Raw genomic sequence first — 17,762 nt, 5'->3', positions numbered from 1 at the left:
AATTGATTTGCATTTTAATGAGGGAAATAAGTATTTGACCCCCTCTCAATCAGAATGATTTCTGGCTCCCAGGTGTCTTTTATACAGGTAACGAGCTGAGATTAGGAGCACACTCTTAAAGGGAGTGCTCCTAATCTCAGCTTGTTACCTGTATAAAAGACACCTGTCCACAGAAGCAATCAATCAGATTCCAAACTCTCCACCATGGCCAAGACCAAAGAGCTCTCCAAGGATGTCAGGGACAAGATTGTAGACCTACACAAGGCTGGAATGGGCTACAACACCATTGCCAAGCAGCTTGGCGAGAAGGTGACAACAGTTGGTGTGATTATTCGCAAATGGAAGAACACACAAAATAACTGTCAATCTCCCTCGGCCTGGGGCTCCATGCAAGATCTCACCTCGTGGAGATCTTGTCAATGATCTCAAGACAGCTGGGACCATAGTCACCAAGAAAACAATTGGTAACACACTACGTCGTGAAGGACTGAAATCCTGCAGCGCCCGCAAGGTCCCCCTGCTCAAGAAAGCACATATACATGCCCGTCTGAAGTTTGCCAATGAACATCTGAATGATTCAGAGGACAACTTGGTGAAAGTGTTGTGGTCAGATGAGACCAAAATGGAGCTCTTTGGCATCAACTCAACTCGCCGTGTTTGGAGGAGGAATGCTGCCTATGACACCAAGAACACCATCCCCACCGTCAAATATGGAGGTGGAAACATTATTCTTTGGGGGTGTTTTTCTGCTAAGGGGACAGGACGTCACCGCATCAAAGGGACGATGGACCGGGCCATGTACCATCAAATCTTGGGTGAGAACCTCCTTCCCTCAACCAGGGCATTGAAAATGGGTCGTGGATGGGTATTCCAGCATGACAATGACCCAAAACACACGGCCAAGGCAACAAAGGTGTAGCTCAAGAAGAAGCACATTAAGGTCCTGGAGTGGCCTAGCCAGTCTCCAGACCTTAATCCCATAGAACATCTGTGGAGGGAGCTGAAGGTTTGAGTTGCCAAACGTCAGCCTCGAAACCTTAATGACTTGGAGAAGATCTGCAAAGAGGAGTGGGACAAAATCCCTCCTGAGATGTGTGCAAACCTGGTGGCCAACTACAAGAAACGTCTGACCTCTGTGATTGCCAACAAGGGTTTTGCCACCAAGTACTAAGTCATGTTTTGCAGAGCGGTCAAATACTTATTTCCATCATTTAAATGCAAATCAATTTATAACGTTTTTGACATGTTTTTCTGGATTTTGTTGTTATTATGTCTCTCACTGTTCAAATAAACCTACCATTAAAATTATAGACTGATCATTTCTTTGTCAGTGGGCAAACGTACAAAATCAGCAGGGGATCAAATACTTTTTTTCCCTCACTGTAGGCATCATGACGAATAATAGGGAAATGAAAGCTCGCATGTCATTGAACTGAGAGATAAATGAAACGATACAATTAAATGCAAGCTACAAGGGGCATGGAATCGAACGAGGAAAAACACCGGGCTTTATTTATATTAAATAAAAACAGCAGTTACACACATTTGATAAGGGTTATTTAAAGACCTTGTTGTGGATAGATTTCATGAAAAAGGCATGTCGTATAAGAATGAAGTGCGTCATGTATAAGTCATTATTTCAAATTATAACGCACAGTATTAACTCATTCTCGATTAGAGAACGACTCGGATACGCGAGGAAGAGCCACAGACGAGCGGGAAGGCAGTCACGCGATGAGCCGGCGCCAAGACGCTCTCAAGAATAAACGCACCTGCAGATTCTCAACCCCATCCGCCCCCTCCCTCTGCTCGAGAAAGCACGACCATCGCCAGGTTCTTTCCCCAGACAACCGAAGCGCTGCTTCTGCAGTGCAGGAGGGTGTGGGGTTAAATGTGCTGCACCTGTGCCAGCGCTACAGTGCCAGTTGCACGTCAGCACATTGACAATCAGAATCTTTATTTAGACTGCAGGAATCCGATGAGCTATGAAGCTCTATTTTTCACAGGCGTCCAGTCTGGGCGGATAAATAGGTGTGGCTGACTGCTGATGGGGCTGACGAGTGTCAGAGCAATTTAACTTGTGGGCAGAATGTAGGGTTGCCACTTGCTTCAGGTTTCACCCGGAGAGTCTGGGAATGTATCATCGTGTTCGGGTAGCAGGAATTATAATCCGACTTATAAACGTGTCCGGGTTTGGTCTAAGTGGAAAAGGTATCAGCCCGAGCGCAGTGGCCAATTCTGTGGGCCCTCAGGCTCTGCCGCCCTGCAGGCCCTCCTGGAGCAGCCTGTTGTACCGGGACACCTGCTGCATGACGCTCTTCATCAGGGGCTGGTAGTCGCTCTCCATGCTCTTGGTTGCGATGACTGTTCCGGGAGTCAAGGGAAGCCCAGGGAGATTGCAGCGCAGCGTTCCGGTAATGTGACCGCATTTGTGGCCACACAGGAAGCAATTAAAACACAAGAGTTTCACAACCGTTCGCGACTAGAGGACGGCAGCGGTTGCCGCGCGCACTTTTCCGCGTTTAAGGGCGTACTGCACACGCCACGGGGGTTAAAGGAACGACACGCAAATGAATGCCGCACAAACAGCTGACAGGCACGACTCCCCATCATGCCGTGCGTGCATGTCACATGCACAACGCTCGCAGCCTTGCCCACACATTTTGCCGTTGCGATGAGGTCACTTCCACAAAGGGATGCAGTTGAACACCGTGGATTTCTAATAACTGGTGCTTCTGGGACTGTCAATTCCAGAGCGGCTACGTTGGCCAGTTATCTTCACGTGCGTGCAACACAACACACATTATAGCCTAGTCTACAAACGTGATTATATTCAGCGAATATAAATGCATGTGCCAGTTGTTGGGATGGATTCAGTTGACTAATGTCCCCGAGGACTAAAGACTGAGGAGCCGGGATCAAGGATGGACTGGCAATCACCGGCAATCATTACGGCACACAGCGAGATCTCTCCAGGATTCACAATCCTCCCGTCGTCGGTTACTGTAATGCCACGGGGGAAAAAAAACGCTTTTTGTGTTCAACATTGAAATGATAATATTTACAGTAATGTCACGCATGAACATTTATATTTAAACAACCTTCGCACGTAACCAGCAACGCGTCCCTACTTCCACCCGAATGGTGAATGTCACAAGGCATGGCCGCCACCCGGTGAGGACACAAACCCAAAGGAAACTTAAAAAGTCAACACCAGCACGAGCCGCCGGGCCTGGTGCAACACAAACCAAATCTACTGCAAGGCAGTAGATTTGGTTTGTGGAGCCGTGCGGTTAGAACTTTCCCACGCAAGCCACCACCGCAGGGAGACAGGAAGACAGCGGTGGGCGACGCGCGAGGGAAGGCGAGGGGGCTCAGGATGTCTCTCCACTACTCTCAGAGGAATCTCCGGCAGCTGCGAGGTGTCTAGGTTCCGCCAGAACCTCGACACAACTACGCCGACGTGCCGAGTGGAAAGTGCCTCGGTCTCACGACGGTGATTCCCAACCTGTATGGACCACCGCGCGCCACCGCTGCCAACCCACGAAAGAATCGGTTTGCGCACACCACCGTGCCCCAACAACTATGATTCAAACGTCAAGCTGCTCTCAATGGTAATGTCTGCGACAGCTCCCACTGGTGGTGCCCGCCACCGCCACTCTAAGGCCAAGGATGCATGCAGCAATGGCCATGCAACTTTGCTTCTCTCCATGTGACAAGTAACGTGCAGAGTTTGACCAATGGAACCAGTTGACAGCAGTGGAAATCCACTCGTAAACAAATCGGGCATCTCGTCGCAAATGCCGACGTGCAGAATTATTTTGGGAAGTCACGGTTTTTCAAAGGATGCAGGGGAATGAGGGGAGACAGGATGGGCCCTGCCACTCTTTTGAGCCGATTCCCTGGACATGCCGAGGAAACACACTTTCCTCTCCAGTGCGCAATGGCATTACAATAGACGGCGGCGCATCTTTACGTGCTAATATGTTAAGAAAATAATGTCCACTGTGTTTGTAATTCTCTTTCAGTGTGGGCAGTAAAGGTGCAAGTGTATTCAAAACATCCTCCCATTCTGCACAAAATCAACATTCGGACCCATCCAAACACGGTGAAAAAATTGTAAAAATATTTAGACTTTGAATGAATCATGCATAAATATTTTTCGAAAACTATACAAAGACAAAGATACACCGTATAGCCTTCAACAGGTTATTGGGGAAATTGCTGTTCGTGAGAACCTATGAAGACCGGCAAGGCACAAAATGGAGTAAGTGACCAACACCACACCTGGCCACCTTCCTCTCCCTAGTGCCGATGCTTACACACTCGACTATGTACTCAATTTTAAGGCTGAGTTGACCCAGGGGAGGCCCAGGAACGGTTCAGTTATTCGCCACCATTACTGGCCGTGAGTGGCAATCAAACTAGCGTCGCTGAGTTCATAATGCAGTGCACTGACCACTGTGCCCACTGCTCCCTACAAAACTGTACATAACACAAAAAGACAAAGACAGTCACTGTTCTCTCTGCCTGCTGCACGTAATAGGAATGTCATCTTGTCACCAGTCCCGCATGCTGCAGCCTGGGAAAGCCAGGAAATGGGGTCTCAGACACTCGCTTCCTCTGGAACGGATCCAGCGAAGCGGCGACCAGGGAGGCCACGAGAGACACGACGGAGAGGCACTGGGCTCATCTCGCTGGGCCCCGCACCTGGGCCTGCGAGATGCTTGGCGACAGCTTACACACAACCAAGCTGCTCTTCTTTGACACACGGCACCGCCCAGCCCATTGCAAAACTAAATATAAATGTGGTTGATTAATTGTGCCAGGTCCAGGTGCAATGTGATCCACTGTGTGTAACTCTAAGGGTCGCGATAAGAGTCTATGGGTCTCAATGTGAGTCTGTGGGTCTCAGTGATGAGGAAAAGGATGCTGCTAGCAAATGCGGGATCGCTGCTCTATCCACTCCTGGATGCGATCATCTTGAGCTGAACATTGCCGACTCAAGAGATCACTGAATGGCTCAAGACAATGTACTTGAGTATACTGGATGCTACTTTGTCTTGCCCACATGTAATCGCTGTACATTAAACATAAACTGTGGCCATCGAAATGAGAAAAGACAAATAGGTGCAATAGTCTACAATGGCTACAGAAGAGAGCCCCACTCCAGAGACCCCACAGCTGGTCTTCATGTGCAAAGGATACACTCCTTCATCACAAAATTGTTCTGTTCATGATGCTGCCACTTGCGTTCAAGGTTCGTCAGCTGAAACACAAAAGAATAAATCGCGCAATAATCCACAATGTCGACTGCCCATGAGTGGTGTCTGTACGTGGGAGTGTGAGTGCCGAGTGTGGGTGTCTGTGAGAGTGAGTGGTGTGCAATGGTTTGTCTGTGGTGGAGTGAGTGGTGTACATGGGGTTCTCTGTCGTAGTGTACGTAGTGTGTATGGGTTTCTGTAGTCGAGTGAGTGGTGTGTATGGGTTTCTCTGTGGTAGAGTATGTACAGTATGTATGTTGAACTTATTTCGCACTGTACATAGCCTACTGTGGTAATCGGAGATCCAGTGAGTAGTGCATATGGGTTTATTTGTGAAAGTGAGTGGTGTGTATGTCTTTCTGTAATAGCACAAATTGTACATAGGGGCAACACTGATCGCGTTAAACGTTTCTGTCGGCCAAGTGCAGCTTGGGCTTTATTACAGGAAACACTAACACATCCAAACATGACGTAGCAACCCATGGAAACCCAATCCCAAAAGTTTCCAGTCTTACAGCAGCTGCTACAGTGACACCCGCACGTGCCTAAATGGAATAGACATCGACTCAGTCAAAGTAATTTCCTGTTCCAATGAGCATCGAGGCATTGGTGCTCATCTCCTGTTTACAGCCCTGAGCCAATGGTAGAAATTCCATATTTCTATGACAGGCGTGAGTCTGTCCCTGCGGACAACCACAGTTGACTCCCCCATAAGGTGAGACTGATTTTACCGACCCCGGAGAGATGATGGGCTGAGTCCATTCCCCTTAACCAGGAGCTGAATTCGCAACTTTCAGGCTAGCAAGGCGTGCGCTCTCCCGCACGCAGGGCCGCCACGCTGTGTAGTGGTCAACAAGCGAGAGATAGATTGCGTTCCCTCACTTGGGTTTCCCTGTGCTAGCAGTGATTACTGTCTCTACACCCCATGTGCATTCTCATGTAATCTCACTTCACGGTCGTTAATGTCTCAGAATGATTCAAACACAGACACCCGGGGCCAGGTGGCTCAGTGGTACAAGGTTCGCGACTTTCAATCTTGGTTGGGGGGGTTGACACAGCCCATCACCCCCTACCCCAGTGGTCGCTAAAATGAGTCCTACTTTGTAGGAAAGTCCTATGGATAAATTATCCCTCACTATAGGAATGGACAGACAAGATTAGTAACATACAGACGTTACAGAGAGCAGCAGGTACAAAAACAGAATAAGAATAATTAGAGACAGGCTAGTGAGATTTCTTGGATGTGTAATGAGAAAACAAGAGGATGAATATAATGTTCTGACTGGGAAATTATAGGTACAAGAAGCTGGGGAAGACAGCAAATTAAATTATGTAAAGTGCATAAGCAATTTGAAACAATTGGATGCAAACTGGGATACCTAATGCAACGTTCTTGAGTAATATCATGCACTGAGCTAACGTCTTTTGTGATAGGATATGGCACAAAGGGAGAGATAGGAATTGAAACCACTGTGACTCCGCAGGGCTGAGCACTGCCGCGTTGCTCAATGGAGCAAGGAGTCGCTTGCGTAACAGACGGAATCAGACGCACGAGCACTACCCGTGCGATCTGCCTAGACCGCCGCTATGGGTGGAGCTTCCCCAATGTCATTTGCAACACATCTTTCCATCTTCCTGTTTTGACGTATTTACTCACAGGTCTATTTTTACGGGGAGGGATATAAAGACCCCCATGCTGGGTGTGCCTGTGAAGACGGGATAATTTTTCACGGTGGCATTTATTACAAGAACCAAGACGTTCACGTTTCCAAGCAAAGGCCAATGCGAAATTTGGCAGTGAAAAAGCCAGTGAGACAATGAAACAATTGGAAACATTTGAGGAATGTGCCCGTTAGTTTAAACAGTGGAGAACACACAATATATATTTTTTCCAAAATAAAAATGACCATCGCTGCGTATATCAAAGAACAGAGAACACAGCGTGTGTGTTTCCCAATCTGAGGCCGCAAAGCGACACCTTCCGTCACTGAACACTCGCGACAGTGGGAAAGAGCCTCACAGCTGTATATCGCTGTGGCATGCTGGCAAAAATCTTTACTCTTGCTCAGCTGCAGTCATTAAAATAAATTCCTGTTTTCATTATTTTATGTTTTAATGTCCCTTGAGTGTGACAGCTAGAATGTAAATAAATTACTATAAAGTGATATTTTATATCATTGTGATGAATACATGCACAAAGGCAGTGATTAGCATTGCAGATGTTGGTAATTATTATGCTTGTTTACCCAAGAGAGCCTCACTCAGAGTCCTGCCAAGTTTTTGTAACAGGAGGGAGCAATGGAGCTATGTGTATAATCCTAATTAAGAAATGTCCAAGTAATCTTTCAGCATTGGGATGTTGTGTGGCCAATACCGGCTATATTGTATGGCTTTCCTAGTCATGCAGAACAAGGAGGAAAATGTACAAATTCCACACAGAAATACGCCCAAGTCAGGAATCGAACCCAGGTTCTTTTCAAGTTTACAAGCGTTGCCACCGCGGCGCCACCCTGTCGCCCACTGCACCCTCAGCTGCCGGGGAGCGGCAGCTGAGGGTGCGAGCACCGAGTGAGGTGCGGCACCTGGGCGTGCGTCTCGTTGTCCTGCAGCTGCGCACGTGCCGCCTCCAGCTCGCCGCTCAGCGCCTGCAGCCGCTTGCGGAACGCGTCTCTACGCAGCGCCAGCGTCACCTTCTCCTCCTGCAGCCTCTGTGGGCCGGAATAACACATCCTCCGCTCGACATCCTGCTCACCCTCTTCAACCACAAATTACTCACACCAACACATTCATTCGGATGCATTTCCCATGTTAAAATAGTGTCACGCAATTTATCTCTGTTTTAATATAATAAAATGAATTATTAATTATTTGCCCAGGAAAGTCATACTTGATTTCAGTCATTTTTTTCAAGAGGATCTTGCTACATTGAGATGTTTGGGCAACAACAATCACTGTGTGTGTGTTTTAGCTATAGGAGGGAACTAGAGGACCCAGAGAAACCCCATGTAAGGGGAGAACGTACTCCACACAGAAAATTCCACAGGTCAAGAATAAAACCACAGGTTCTTATATGAATGCTCTAGTGAGTGTTACCACTGTGCCAACCTGCTGCCCCATGTATATGCTGTTGTGTTAATGTTGTTGTGTTAATGTTGTTGTGTTAATGTCTTAATGTTTTTGTGTTAATGTTGTTGTGGTAATGTTGTTGTGTTAATGCTGTTGTGTTAAGGGCAATGTAAAAATGTAGTCTAATAGCTGGTGTCCTTTGCACTGTAGTCAAAGCGACTTCTTGTTCTAATGAGCATTTACCTTGTGCTCATCTCCTGTTCAGTCCTGAGCCAGTGGTGCAAATTCCACATTCCAATGAGTCTATTATTTGGACAACAACTATTGACTACCTCACAAAGTGCTACCTATTTTATTGACCCTGGAGCGATGGTGGGTTAAGTCAACCTTCAACAGAGGACTTTAAACTGCAATCGTGTATAGTGAACTTCTTTCGCATGGTACGTTGCCCACCGTGCTAATCGGAGGTGCCTAACCTTACTGCAAGCCGTCCGTTTTACCGCCGAGCCACCTGACCAGATACTTTGCCATTCAGGTAATACGATGTCCTCAGCTGATACAATTATTTTTGTTTTAGAGAAGACAAACTGGCCAGATGCCTGCTTAGCGATGCAGCGAGCAGCTCGCGATTGGGAAGTTTGCCAACTCCAATCCTTTGACCTGAAACAAAAACTCAACTATTTTATTTTACCAGCTAAGGCTTACTAAGCTGCTATATAGCTCTATTTCAGAAGTGACCTGGCCACAAATGATAGTTCAAAGAATTGGCTTCTCAGTGGAAATTTATAGCAGCCGAAATTTTTAAAATCATGTTTCGAAATGTTGAAGGCAAAAACCGGAGGACCCGGAGAAAAATCCACGTGATCACGGGGAGAACATCCGAACTCCAAATATCCAACAGGCGTCAGGGTCGGGATCGAACCCACGACCTCCTGTATACGAGGCGAAGTAGTTGACATCTCGCTATCGTGGCGAGTCAAACTCGGCTGTGTAGAACCAGTGAGGATGGTAGCAACCCCGTGGGGAGTAATGTGGCAAAATCACGAGTGAGCACACGTGCCTTCTTCTTGTCCTCTCCGGCGGCACGGAGGGCATCCAAGTCACTGTAGACCACCAGCTCCTCCGTCATGCTCCGCTCGCGCTCCTTCAGGGCCTCCAGCTCAGCCTGAATCTTCGTCTCCAGCTGCTTCACCTTTTCCAGGTCCAACTGAAGCCGCTGGCTCTCTTTAGGCAACACGGACACACGAGCACAGACGCATGCACGAAGCAGAGAAGCAGGAAGCAAAGGTAAGAGGTTTCCCAGCATACGCCACAGCTACTGCACTTGAAACGCAAAGCACCTTAAGTCCTTCTCGGCAGGTAAATGTTGGAGTTGGAACACACAGGATCACCAGGAGGTCCTATCATTCAATGTACGTAATCCAGTCAGGTTGATTGTTGATCCAGCCCTCACTGATTCACTCCAGTCATTCGCTCACTGGCGGAGAGTTGTCTCCTTATCGCTTTATCACTCCTACCATGGTTCATGTTTCCGTGCATTCCACCACCCATCTTGCAGACTCAGTTTTACTAGACTGACTGTTTCATCTCAACCACCACACTGCAGGTCACAACAGTCACCCACCCACTCACCACACTGCAGGTCACACCACTCACCCACTCACTCACCAAACTGCAGGTCACAACACTCACTCACGACACTGCAGGTCACAACACTCACCCACTCACCACACTGCAGGTCACAACACTCACTCACTCATCACACTGCAGGTCACAACACTCACTCACCATACTGCAGGTCACAACACTTCTCTCCCCTTCTGCTTTTTCCCCTCGCACTGCTACACTTTGGAATTCCCTCCCACCATTGTCCATTTTCCCCAAGCTCTTATAATAATAACCTTGCCCAATTCAAGAAGTAATAAAACATCTTCACCCTTATCTATTACAACTTTGATAGGGTTGTTTGTTGGTGGCCGATTGATGCTTTGGGCCTTTGTGCTCAGCAACTGTGTTGAGGAGAAGAAAAAGTACCATTTCAGCATTGTCAATGTTCCTCCACCCATTGCTGTGGTTGTGGGTAGTGCAGTGGTTAGCGCGCTGTGCTATGAACCCAGCAACCTAACTTCGAATCCCTCTGACGAATAATAAAAGTGACATAATCTGAACTGGTGCTGGGCCTCCCCTTGGTGGAATCAGCCTTAAATTAGTACCTGGTGCAGTGTGCAAACATCAACACCGGGGGGGACAAATGTGGCCAGGCATCGTGTCGGCCACCCACCCCTTCATAGGTGTGCCGTGCTTGCCTTCATAGGTACTCGCTAAGAGCACTTGCTCCAACAGTCTGTATGAAGGCTATATGGGTGATCTTAGTGTTTTGTGGTTATGATTATGTTTAGGGAGGGGAGATAAGGTTTCTTAAATCTGCTGCTTATAGTCATGGAATACACGAGGTTGCCCATCCATACATTTCATTGACATATGACATAATTTTTGTAGATACTCATTCAGAGATAAAAAAACGTATTTCAATATCTGAAGTTCATTACAGTGGTGGTGTGAAATATATACCAACACTGTATTGTTTGAAATTAACTCTCCGAGCCACCGTGGCGATAACAGCGTTTTCATTTCCGATATCAGCCGAGAGGAGACGGGGGTTACAGGGTTGCTGGGCATGAAAAGCGGTTTAGGGTGACAACTCGGAGGATAAATCAGCGCGGGGCCAGGAGGAACACGCCCTGGAGACGGCACTGCGCAGCAGGTAAAGGCCCCCACCGACAAACCAACTCCCAGGCGAGCAGCAGGCTGGCCAAATATTCCACGTCGTAGCATCCAACTCCGATTAGCACAGTTGGCAACGTACGGTGCGAAATATGTTTAACATACATGCATATGTGGTACACTGTGATATAAATCCGGCCACCTGAGTTCGATTCCCGGCCATGACTATTGTCAATAGCGAGTGAAATCTTAACCAGTCCCAGGGTTCTCCGACTTCACCTCCGCACTGACCAGCATGGTGAAGTATGGTCAAACAACACCCATTAACCGACATCGCATGAGGAAGGGCCTTCATGGTGGATTGACGAAAGGCTGAAAATGAAATAAGTTATTCAATACAATAACCTAACGGTTAATGGATGTATGCAGTGTGAATGCTAACGTGTGGAACATCCTAATGAACCAGGTCTTGTCTGGCCGTGGCCCACGGTGGCTATGGGGTCAACACACAGGCCCCGCTCGTGTTTCAACACAAATGATGCGGTGCCCAACCTCCAGACAGGCCGTGAGCCGTCACTTCCGACTTCTTCATCTCCGTCTCCTTGAAGGTCAAGTCCTCCTGCATGGTTCTAAGCTCCTGGGCTGACACGTTGGAGATCTGCTTGCTCCTGCCCATGCTCTGCATCAACCACCAACAAATAACACATTCTCGTGACACGTTTCCATTGTAAATAAGCAAAAATGCCTCCTCCTTCCCATATCCCCCATATGCATCTCTCCAAAGTCTTTTATTTTACACATCCCATTAGCCACACGACCTTCTGGGAGTGCATCATTTTAGCCATCATTGATTATGTTGCATTTTATTTCCATAGTACTAAAACCATTTAAATGTCAAGAACGAAACATTGTACAACGTTTGTGATTCAACATCACAGCAGAGGGTTTGAACTCTACCCCACGGGACACACACATATATTGTCCAGGAATCTTGAGGGACACTGTATTTCTGTGACAATAACTTTCCCCTGCATCACAGCGAGCTCGACAGTAAATTAATGCGCACCGCTCCGCCGTTACATTTGCAGTTGAAGCAGTTGCCCTTAGCAAGTGATTTAATATGAAATAGCCCTTGGCTGAGCCCTCCGGCATGAGTGGGCTTTGCCGAGCACACTCTCTGCTTGAAGTGCTCGGAACAATCGCAGGATGTTTACTCTGTGCCACAGCCTGCGGTGTGACAGGAGCCCCACTCACTCGGGCTTACAGTATCAGCAGGAATGGATGGAGGTTTATTTCGACTACAAGAATCTTTTGCAATGTCGGCGTTTTTCTTTATTTTTCGTTCAAATTCGCTGCTTTTCTCCGGAGCGTACTCTTTAGCGCCAAGTACAGCGGCTTTGCGCACTACGTGCTGTGTAACATAACGGATAAAAAAACGTGGACTTTAACGAAGAACATGGAACAAAAAAAGTTCTTAAAGAAGCGTGTAAGAATGCATGCTTGAAGTTACGGGGACATCATTAGATTGACTGTTAATAAAAGTTGAAGGTGCTTGGTCAGGACGCGTCACAGCGAGCAGGGACAATGGTGGGCGGTGGTCAAGACTGAGGACGGAGCGGCAGCCAATGGGGAAAACAGCGCTCGGACGGGCGCCAAGGAGATGAAGTGATGAAATCTAGGTGCAGGTGCTGGGCGGATTGTGACACCTCAGGATCATATGGGATGGCAGCAACCTGGAGATGCCTTCATTCAGCAGTTGATTGATGATTTTGGATGTTAATGACAATGACGGTGTTCTGCCTATGTTGTAACATTATAACGAACTGCAATGATGCGAGCAGCTGATGTGGTAGCAACGGTACAATGGACATACTGCTGATGACATCAGAGATGGCAAAACAACTGTCGCAGGTGACAGCACAGGTAAGTGATACAATACCAAGGGTGGCAGCGCCACACTGATCGGAAGCACTCATCCTGTGAGGAGTGAGCTCAGTTGTTGTGGCAACCACCTCCCATGCACCACCACGCACCCCTCCAGGCACCCCCACCACGCACCCCCCCATGCACCCTCTCCACGCACCCTGCTGATGCTCTCCAACAAGGACACAATGGCGGCCTCCAGCTCCGCCTTCCTCTCCACCTCTTGCCGGCGGTTCTCCTCAAATGCCGATAAGAATTCTGAAGGTGTGCGGAGAAAACAGAAGCATGGCCACCACCGTCAGCACGGACATTCAGTAACCAGTCAAACGAAAAGTCAAAGTGAGTTTGAGCTCGTATGCGCATTGAGGCATCGGTGCTCATATTCTATTAACAGCCATGCAGAGCCCGTGGTGGAAATCTAACGTGAATCTATCAGTAGGACAACCACAATGTTAACTTCCCCGCAGTGTGCTCATCATTTTATCTATCCCCAGGGGGGGGCGATAGGCTGAGGATTTTAATTTCTCAACCTAGCGAGCCACTCTCATTACCACTGAGCAGCCACCTGGCCAGACAGCAGGGACCGTGAATCATTAACGCCATTTTACTTTACTGCCGAGATTAAGAATGGATTAAAAATGACTAAACCACCTTGAAAAACAATACACGTACAACACAAAACGTACCAACAAAAATAAAAAAAATACGACATCGACATGGTTTCTGGGAATTACATTACTATCCAGTATTTGATATCTACTGCGTCGTTAAACCGGCCGGGTCGCTCAGAGGCAGAGCGAGTGAGCCAACGGCTCAAAATCAGAAGGCTTCAAGTTCAAATCCTGGTTAGGGAGGGGGTTGACTCAACCCATCACACCCCATGGGGTCGATAAAATTACTACCACTGCATGGGGGACGTCACCGGCGCTTGTTTTATGGACAGACTCGCCCCCTGCCATTTGGATGTGGAATTTCCACCACTGGCTCAGGGCTGTAAAGAGGAAGTAGACGAGGGGAGAGGAAAAAACACTTATTTTTTTTACTTATTTTACAAGAATCGCACTTTCAAAAGAACCCCCCCCCCCCCCCAAAGATAGCACCTTCCAAAATAAGAAAACACACATGAGCGCTTCATGCAGCCCACGGACAGAAAACACTCGAGCAGAGAGGAGTCGCACGTACAGCCAGGTCCAGAGGGACGTGGGGGCCTCTCCGCCTGACACCCGTGAGCGATTCGTATCCCAGAAAATTCAGGGATATGACCTATTCACAAGCGGCATATTTTCCATATTTGATAAAGCAAAGTAATTTGTAATATACATGGGAACATTGCTCAAAATATTACAGTGGCGACTCTAAGTAAATTTACGCGATCTAACCCAAAAACCTCTATTATGGATCTAAATGGCTATAAACATGCCCGCTCATCAGACAGGAAAAGTACAAGGATAGATTCCTCTAAGCCAGATATTCACAACTTACCATCCATGCTTTCTTCCCTCTTCTTAAGCTCTTTATACTTCTGATTGCGTTCACCTTTATATAAAAAAACACACACACCGACACATATGTAAATGGGAAATTTAAATGTAAAAGCACAGAAAGCATTTGTTTCACTACCCGATCATTAATATTCAATTGAAAGCACCTTGATTCATAACTGGTTTCTTTTAGTTGGGCGGTGATGGCTATGCAAGTGGCTTGTAATCCAGGCCACTATGGAGGCAGCTTGTAACCCTTGCTTGCCAGAAGAATGCACTACAACAAAAATGTGGACCCCACCTGTTGTCTGTACGGGATAATGTTTTTCCCTTGCACTTGTGGGTTTTCTCCTGGCTCTCCGGTTTCCTCTCGCTCATTAATTGGGCGATAACACCTAATATATATAGGGGACCGCAAAGCTTCGGAAACTGTTGGCACCGGCTTACGGCATTGGCTGCCTTCCCGCTTTGTCTGCGGTTCCTCGCGCTTCTGAGTCGCTCTCCTTACGAGAGAGTGAATACTGTGCGCATTTAAATTATTCTTATTTTGGGTCACATTATGTAGATACAATATACATTTCTGTAAGAATAACCCTCCAGCACCTGACAGAGCCAATCATATGAAGTTGTCACATCATGAGCAAATGTGCCAATTGATTGTTTTTTTTTCATCAAACCGGAGGAATATTAAAAAGGAAGGAGTTTGACAAAGAATCTTACCTTCTACATTGGTTAGGAATGAAAAGACAAAACCATGCAAAGAGAGGTTAAAATGTAGAGCTCTTGTGGGATAGACAGAAACACAAAAATATGAAAGGAAAACATCGGACGGGAATCATCTTCAACTCTGAACTATTCGGGGCAACGAGAGGAGTGTAAGGGGGGGGAGTTACCCAGATAAACAAAAACAGGGATTATTCCAAAACGTGTTTAAGTGTTTGCTATCAAGTATATGTATCGTTTAAGTACGTAAAACAGAGATCAAGTCCCTTTCAAACCCCCTCTCTACGTCTGGGACATGCAGGCCCAGTGTCCCGGGGACACCCAACCTCGGCACAGCGCGTCGTCACGCTCCCCCCATAAGTTAGTGCTTGACCCCTTTACACCCCATCCCTCCCTCTGTCTCCCCACCCTTCTTCTTGTTTATAAAAAAAAAGAAAATAACCCAGCCAACACTGTCGAAATTCAAACAATAGGCTCTATAATTAAGGATGCACACAATCTGCAACCCCGGGGCGATATGTTTATTGTTAGAAATGCTACCGTGTGTCGGAAAACATGAATGAAATAAATTTACAACAAATAAATGAATAAACAGATTGTGATGTACTGTACACCACAAGCAAATACTTGGCTGGACCCTCCTGAAAAAATATTCTTGAGGTTTTCCTGGGTAAACAAGCATAATAATAATAATAAAAAATACGTTTTATATTTCTTCAAGTTAGCAGTTTACTTGGCCGAAATGCTTGTGGTCCCATTAGCACTGCCGGCCACTTCACCCGCGACGAGTGAGGAGTGGGCTAATAAGGAGACCAGTTCTTGCACAGGGATGTTAATTATTTATTTTCAAGCACGGTTAATCCGCAAACCCAGGTAATCTGCCCTTGGATAACCACGAGTGACATGCAACGCATGTGTGTGTGTGCAGGTGCCACTGCTGTAGTGTTCTTTACCCTGGTGTTCCTCCATGTCATTCTCCAATTGCCCAATCTCCTCATTCAGGTGGCCGATTTTTTCCTTCACTTCTGACAACCTGACGCATGTGAAATTCATTTTTTACAATAGAGTACAATTTTGTCGAAAAATTCAGCGCGCACTGCGGACATTGCAGGGCATGCATCATTCACTGCGGTACGATCAGATGAATTTGAAACAATTTGGGAAGCAATTCAATAACCTTTTTATAAATATCTTATTTGTATTGCCTCCTTTATATTAGCCATCTCATATGTTCCACCTAGTTTCCACCATTAGCATAATTGTTACAATCGGCATACAATTTACAGAAATCCCAGAATATACATATGTACTTTCAACCACAGTGCAATCCATACAATGGGGTGCAAGATTCTCGATTCAAATCGATGAATTGTTACACTGCTAAGTCCATCAGTCATATACCAGTCCATTATATGACTATGATTGTTGTTGTTGCAAGTGAAACGTTGCGCTGGAGAAGTGGTTACTCTTGTTTAGATATTGCCGAACAAGTTCAACAGCACGAACCCCTGATGAAAGGAAACTGCTCTTACTGTCTGTCCATGCTGGCTATTTCTTGGTTGTCTTCCTTAACCTGACAAATGACACATTGATCACATAATAAAATAAACTTTCATTACCTGACAAACTACATTCAAAATAATCACACAATATACATCTCCTCCTTTCCACATTTGTCTCGCCATAGAGAAAATAAGACTTTCATTACACAGGTCCCCTCTGCCACATGATTTTCTCAGAGTACATATTTTTAAAGTTTCATTTTAATAGAAGCAAACTCTGGACCGGTTTTGACATGCAGTGTTTGACATGCAAAGTCTCATCCGCAGTCGGACTTGCTTAAACGAGTCAATGATTGGTGAACTGGTAGATGTTTATAGGCAAGGACCCTGTCTATTGGGATGTGGGTCTTAGTTCGATGCAAAATTATATAATAAATACAAAAACAGTATTAGCATCATTGTGCAGACATTGATTTGTTACTCTCTCTGCGGCCAGGTGGTTCAATTCAGGAGGTTGCGAGTTCAATTCCTGGTTGGGCTGTTGACTCAGCCCATCATCCCTCCCTCCAGGGTCTATAAAATTAGCACCACTTTGGGGAAGTCACCAGCGGTTGTCCTATACAGACTCATCCCCATCATAGGAACGTGGAATTTCCACCACTGGCTCAGGGCTGTAAACGAGAGAGGGGCACCTCAATGTTCATTTGAGAAATAAATCACTCAGACTTTGGCTTTGGTTACACACAGACAAAGATCCCCCATATAGCCTTAACAGACTGTTGCGGCACGTGCTGTCAGCGAGCACACACGCAAATACAGATAATTAATTAATTAATGCTCAATGAACCGCACCTGCTTGAGCAGTCGCTCTCTCTCCTCCTCGGGGGTCAGCATGGCCTGATCCTCGGCCTGCATCTGATTGCGCTTCGCCTCCACCTCCCGCAGCTTCCCGTACAACGCCACGCACTCCAACTTCAGGGGGGTGTTTGCCATGCTCTGTCACACAAAAAACAAAGGCAAAGATCCCCCGTATACTCTTTGCCTTAATAGACTGTTCGGGCAAGTACTGTTGCGAGTAG

The 17,762-nt window shown here is 46.7% G+C and overlaps 1 protein-coding gene across 2 annotated transcripts in view; it reads right to left on the bottom strand.

Annotated features, from left to right (window-relative positions):
• Positions 1 to 1,480: 1,480 nt before the first annotated feature.
• Positions 1,481 to 17,762, bottom strand: part of IFT74 (intraflagellar transport 74) — a 39,589-nt gene continuing 23,307 nt past the window's right edge. Inside the window, exons 11-20 of one of the 2 annotated variants that reach the window (XM_032966311.2) lie at positions 17,536 to 17,679; positions 16,714 to 16,754; positions 16,135 to 16,214; positions 14,460 to 14,516; positions 13,138 to 13,235; positions 11,607 to 11,733; positions 9,391 to 9,554; positions 7,847 to 7,972; positions 5,209 to 5,269; positions 1,481 to 2,364 (exon numbers count right to left, since the gene is read on the bottom strand). In XM_032966311.2, coding sequence (XP_032822202.1) covers positions 2,249 to 2,364; positions 5,209 to 5,269; positions 7,847 to 7,972; positions 9,391 to 9,554; positions 11,607 to 11,733; positions 13,138 to 13,235; positions 14,460 to 14,516; positions 16,135 to 16,214; positions 16,714 to 16,754; positions 17,536 to 17,679 — 1,014 coding nt within the window. In that variant the 3' untranslated portion in view covers positions 1,481 to 2,248. The remainder of the gene's footprint in view (positions 2,365 to 5,208; positions 5,270 to 7,846; positions 7,973 to 9,390; positions 9,555 to 11,606; positions 11,734 to 13,137; positions 13,236 to 14,459; positions 14,517 to 16,134; positions 16,215 to 16,713; positions 16,755 to 17,535; positions 17,680 to 17,762) is intronic. The other variant, XM_032966312.2, reaches the window with a different exon arrangement.

Source organism: Petromyzon marinus, chromosome 35 (assembly GCF_048934315.1).
Source record: "Petromyzon marinus isolate PM22_M1 ecotype Great Lakes invasive population chromosome 35, UKy_Petmar_22M1.pri1.0, whole genome shotgun sequence".
NCBI classification, from domain to species: Eukaryota; Metazoa; Chordata; class Hyperoartia; order Petromyzontiformes; family Petromyzontidae; genus Petromyzon; species Petromyzon marinus.
Note: the sequence above shows the minus strand (reverse complement) of the source record. Positions and strands in the feature narration are given on the sequence as shown.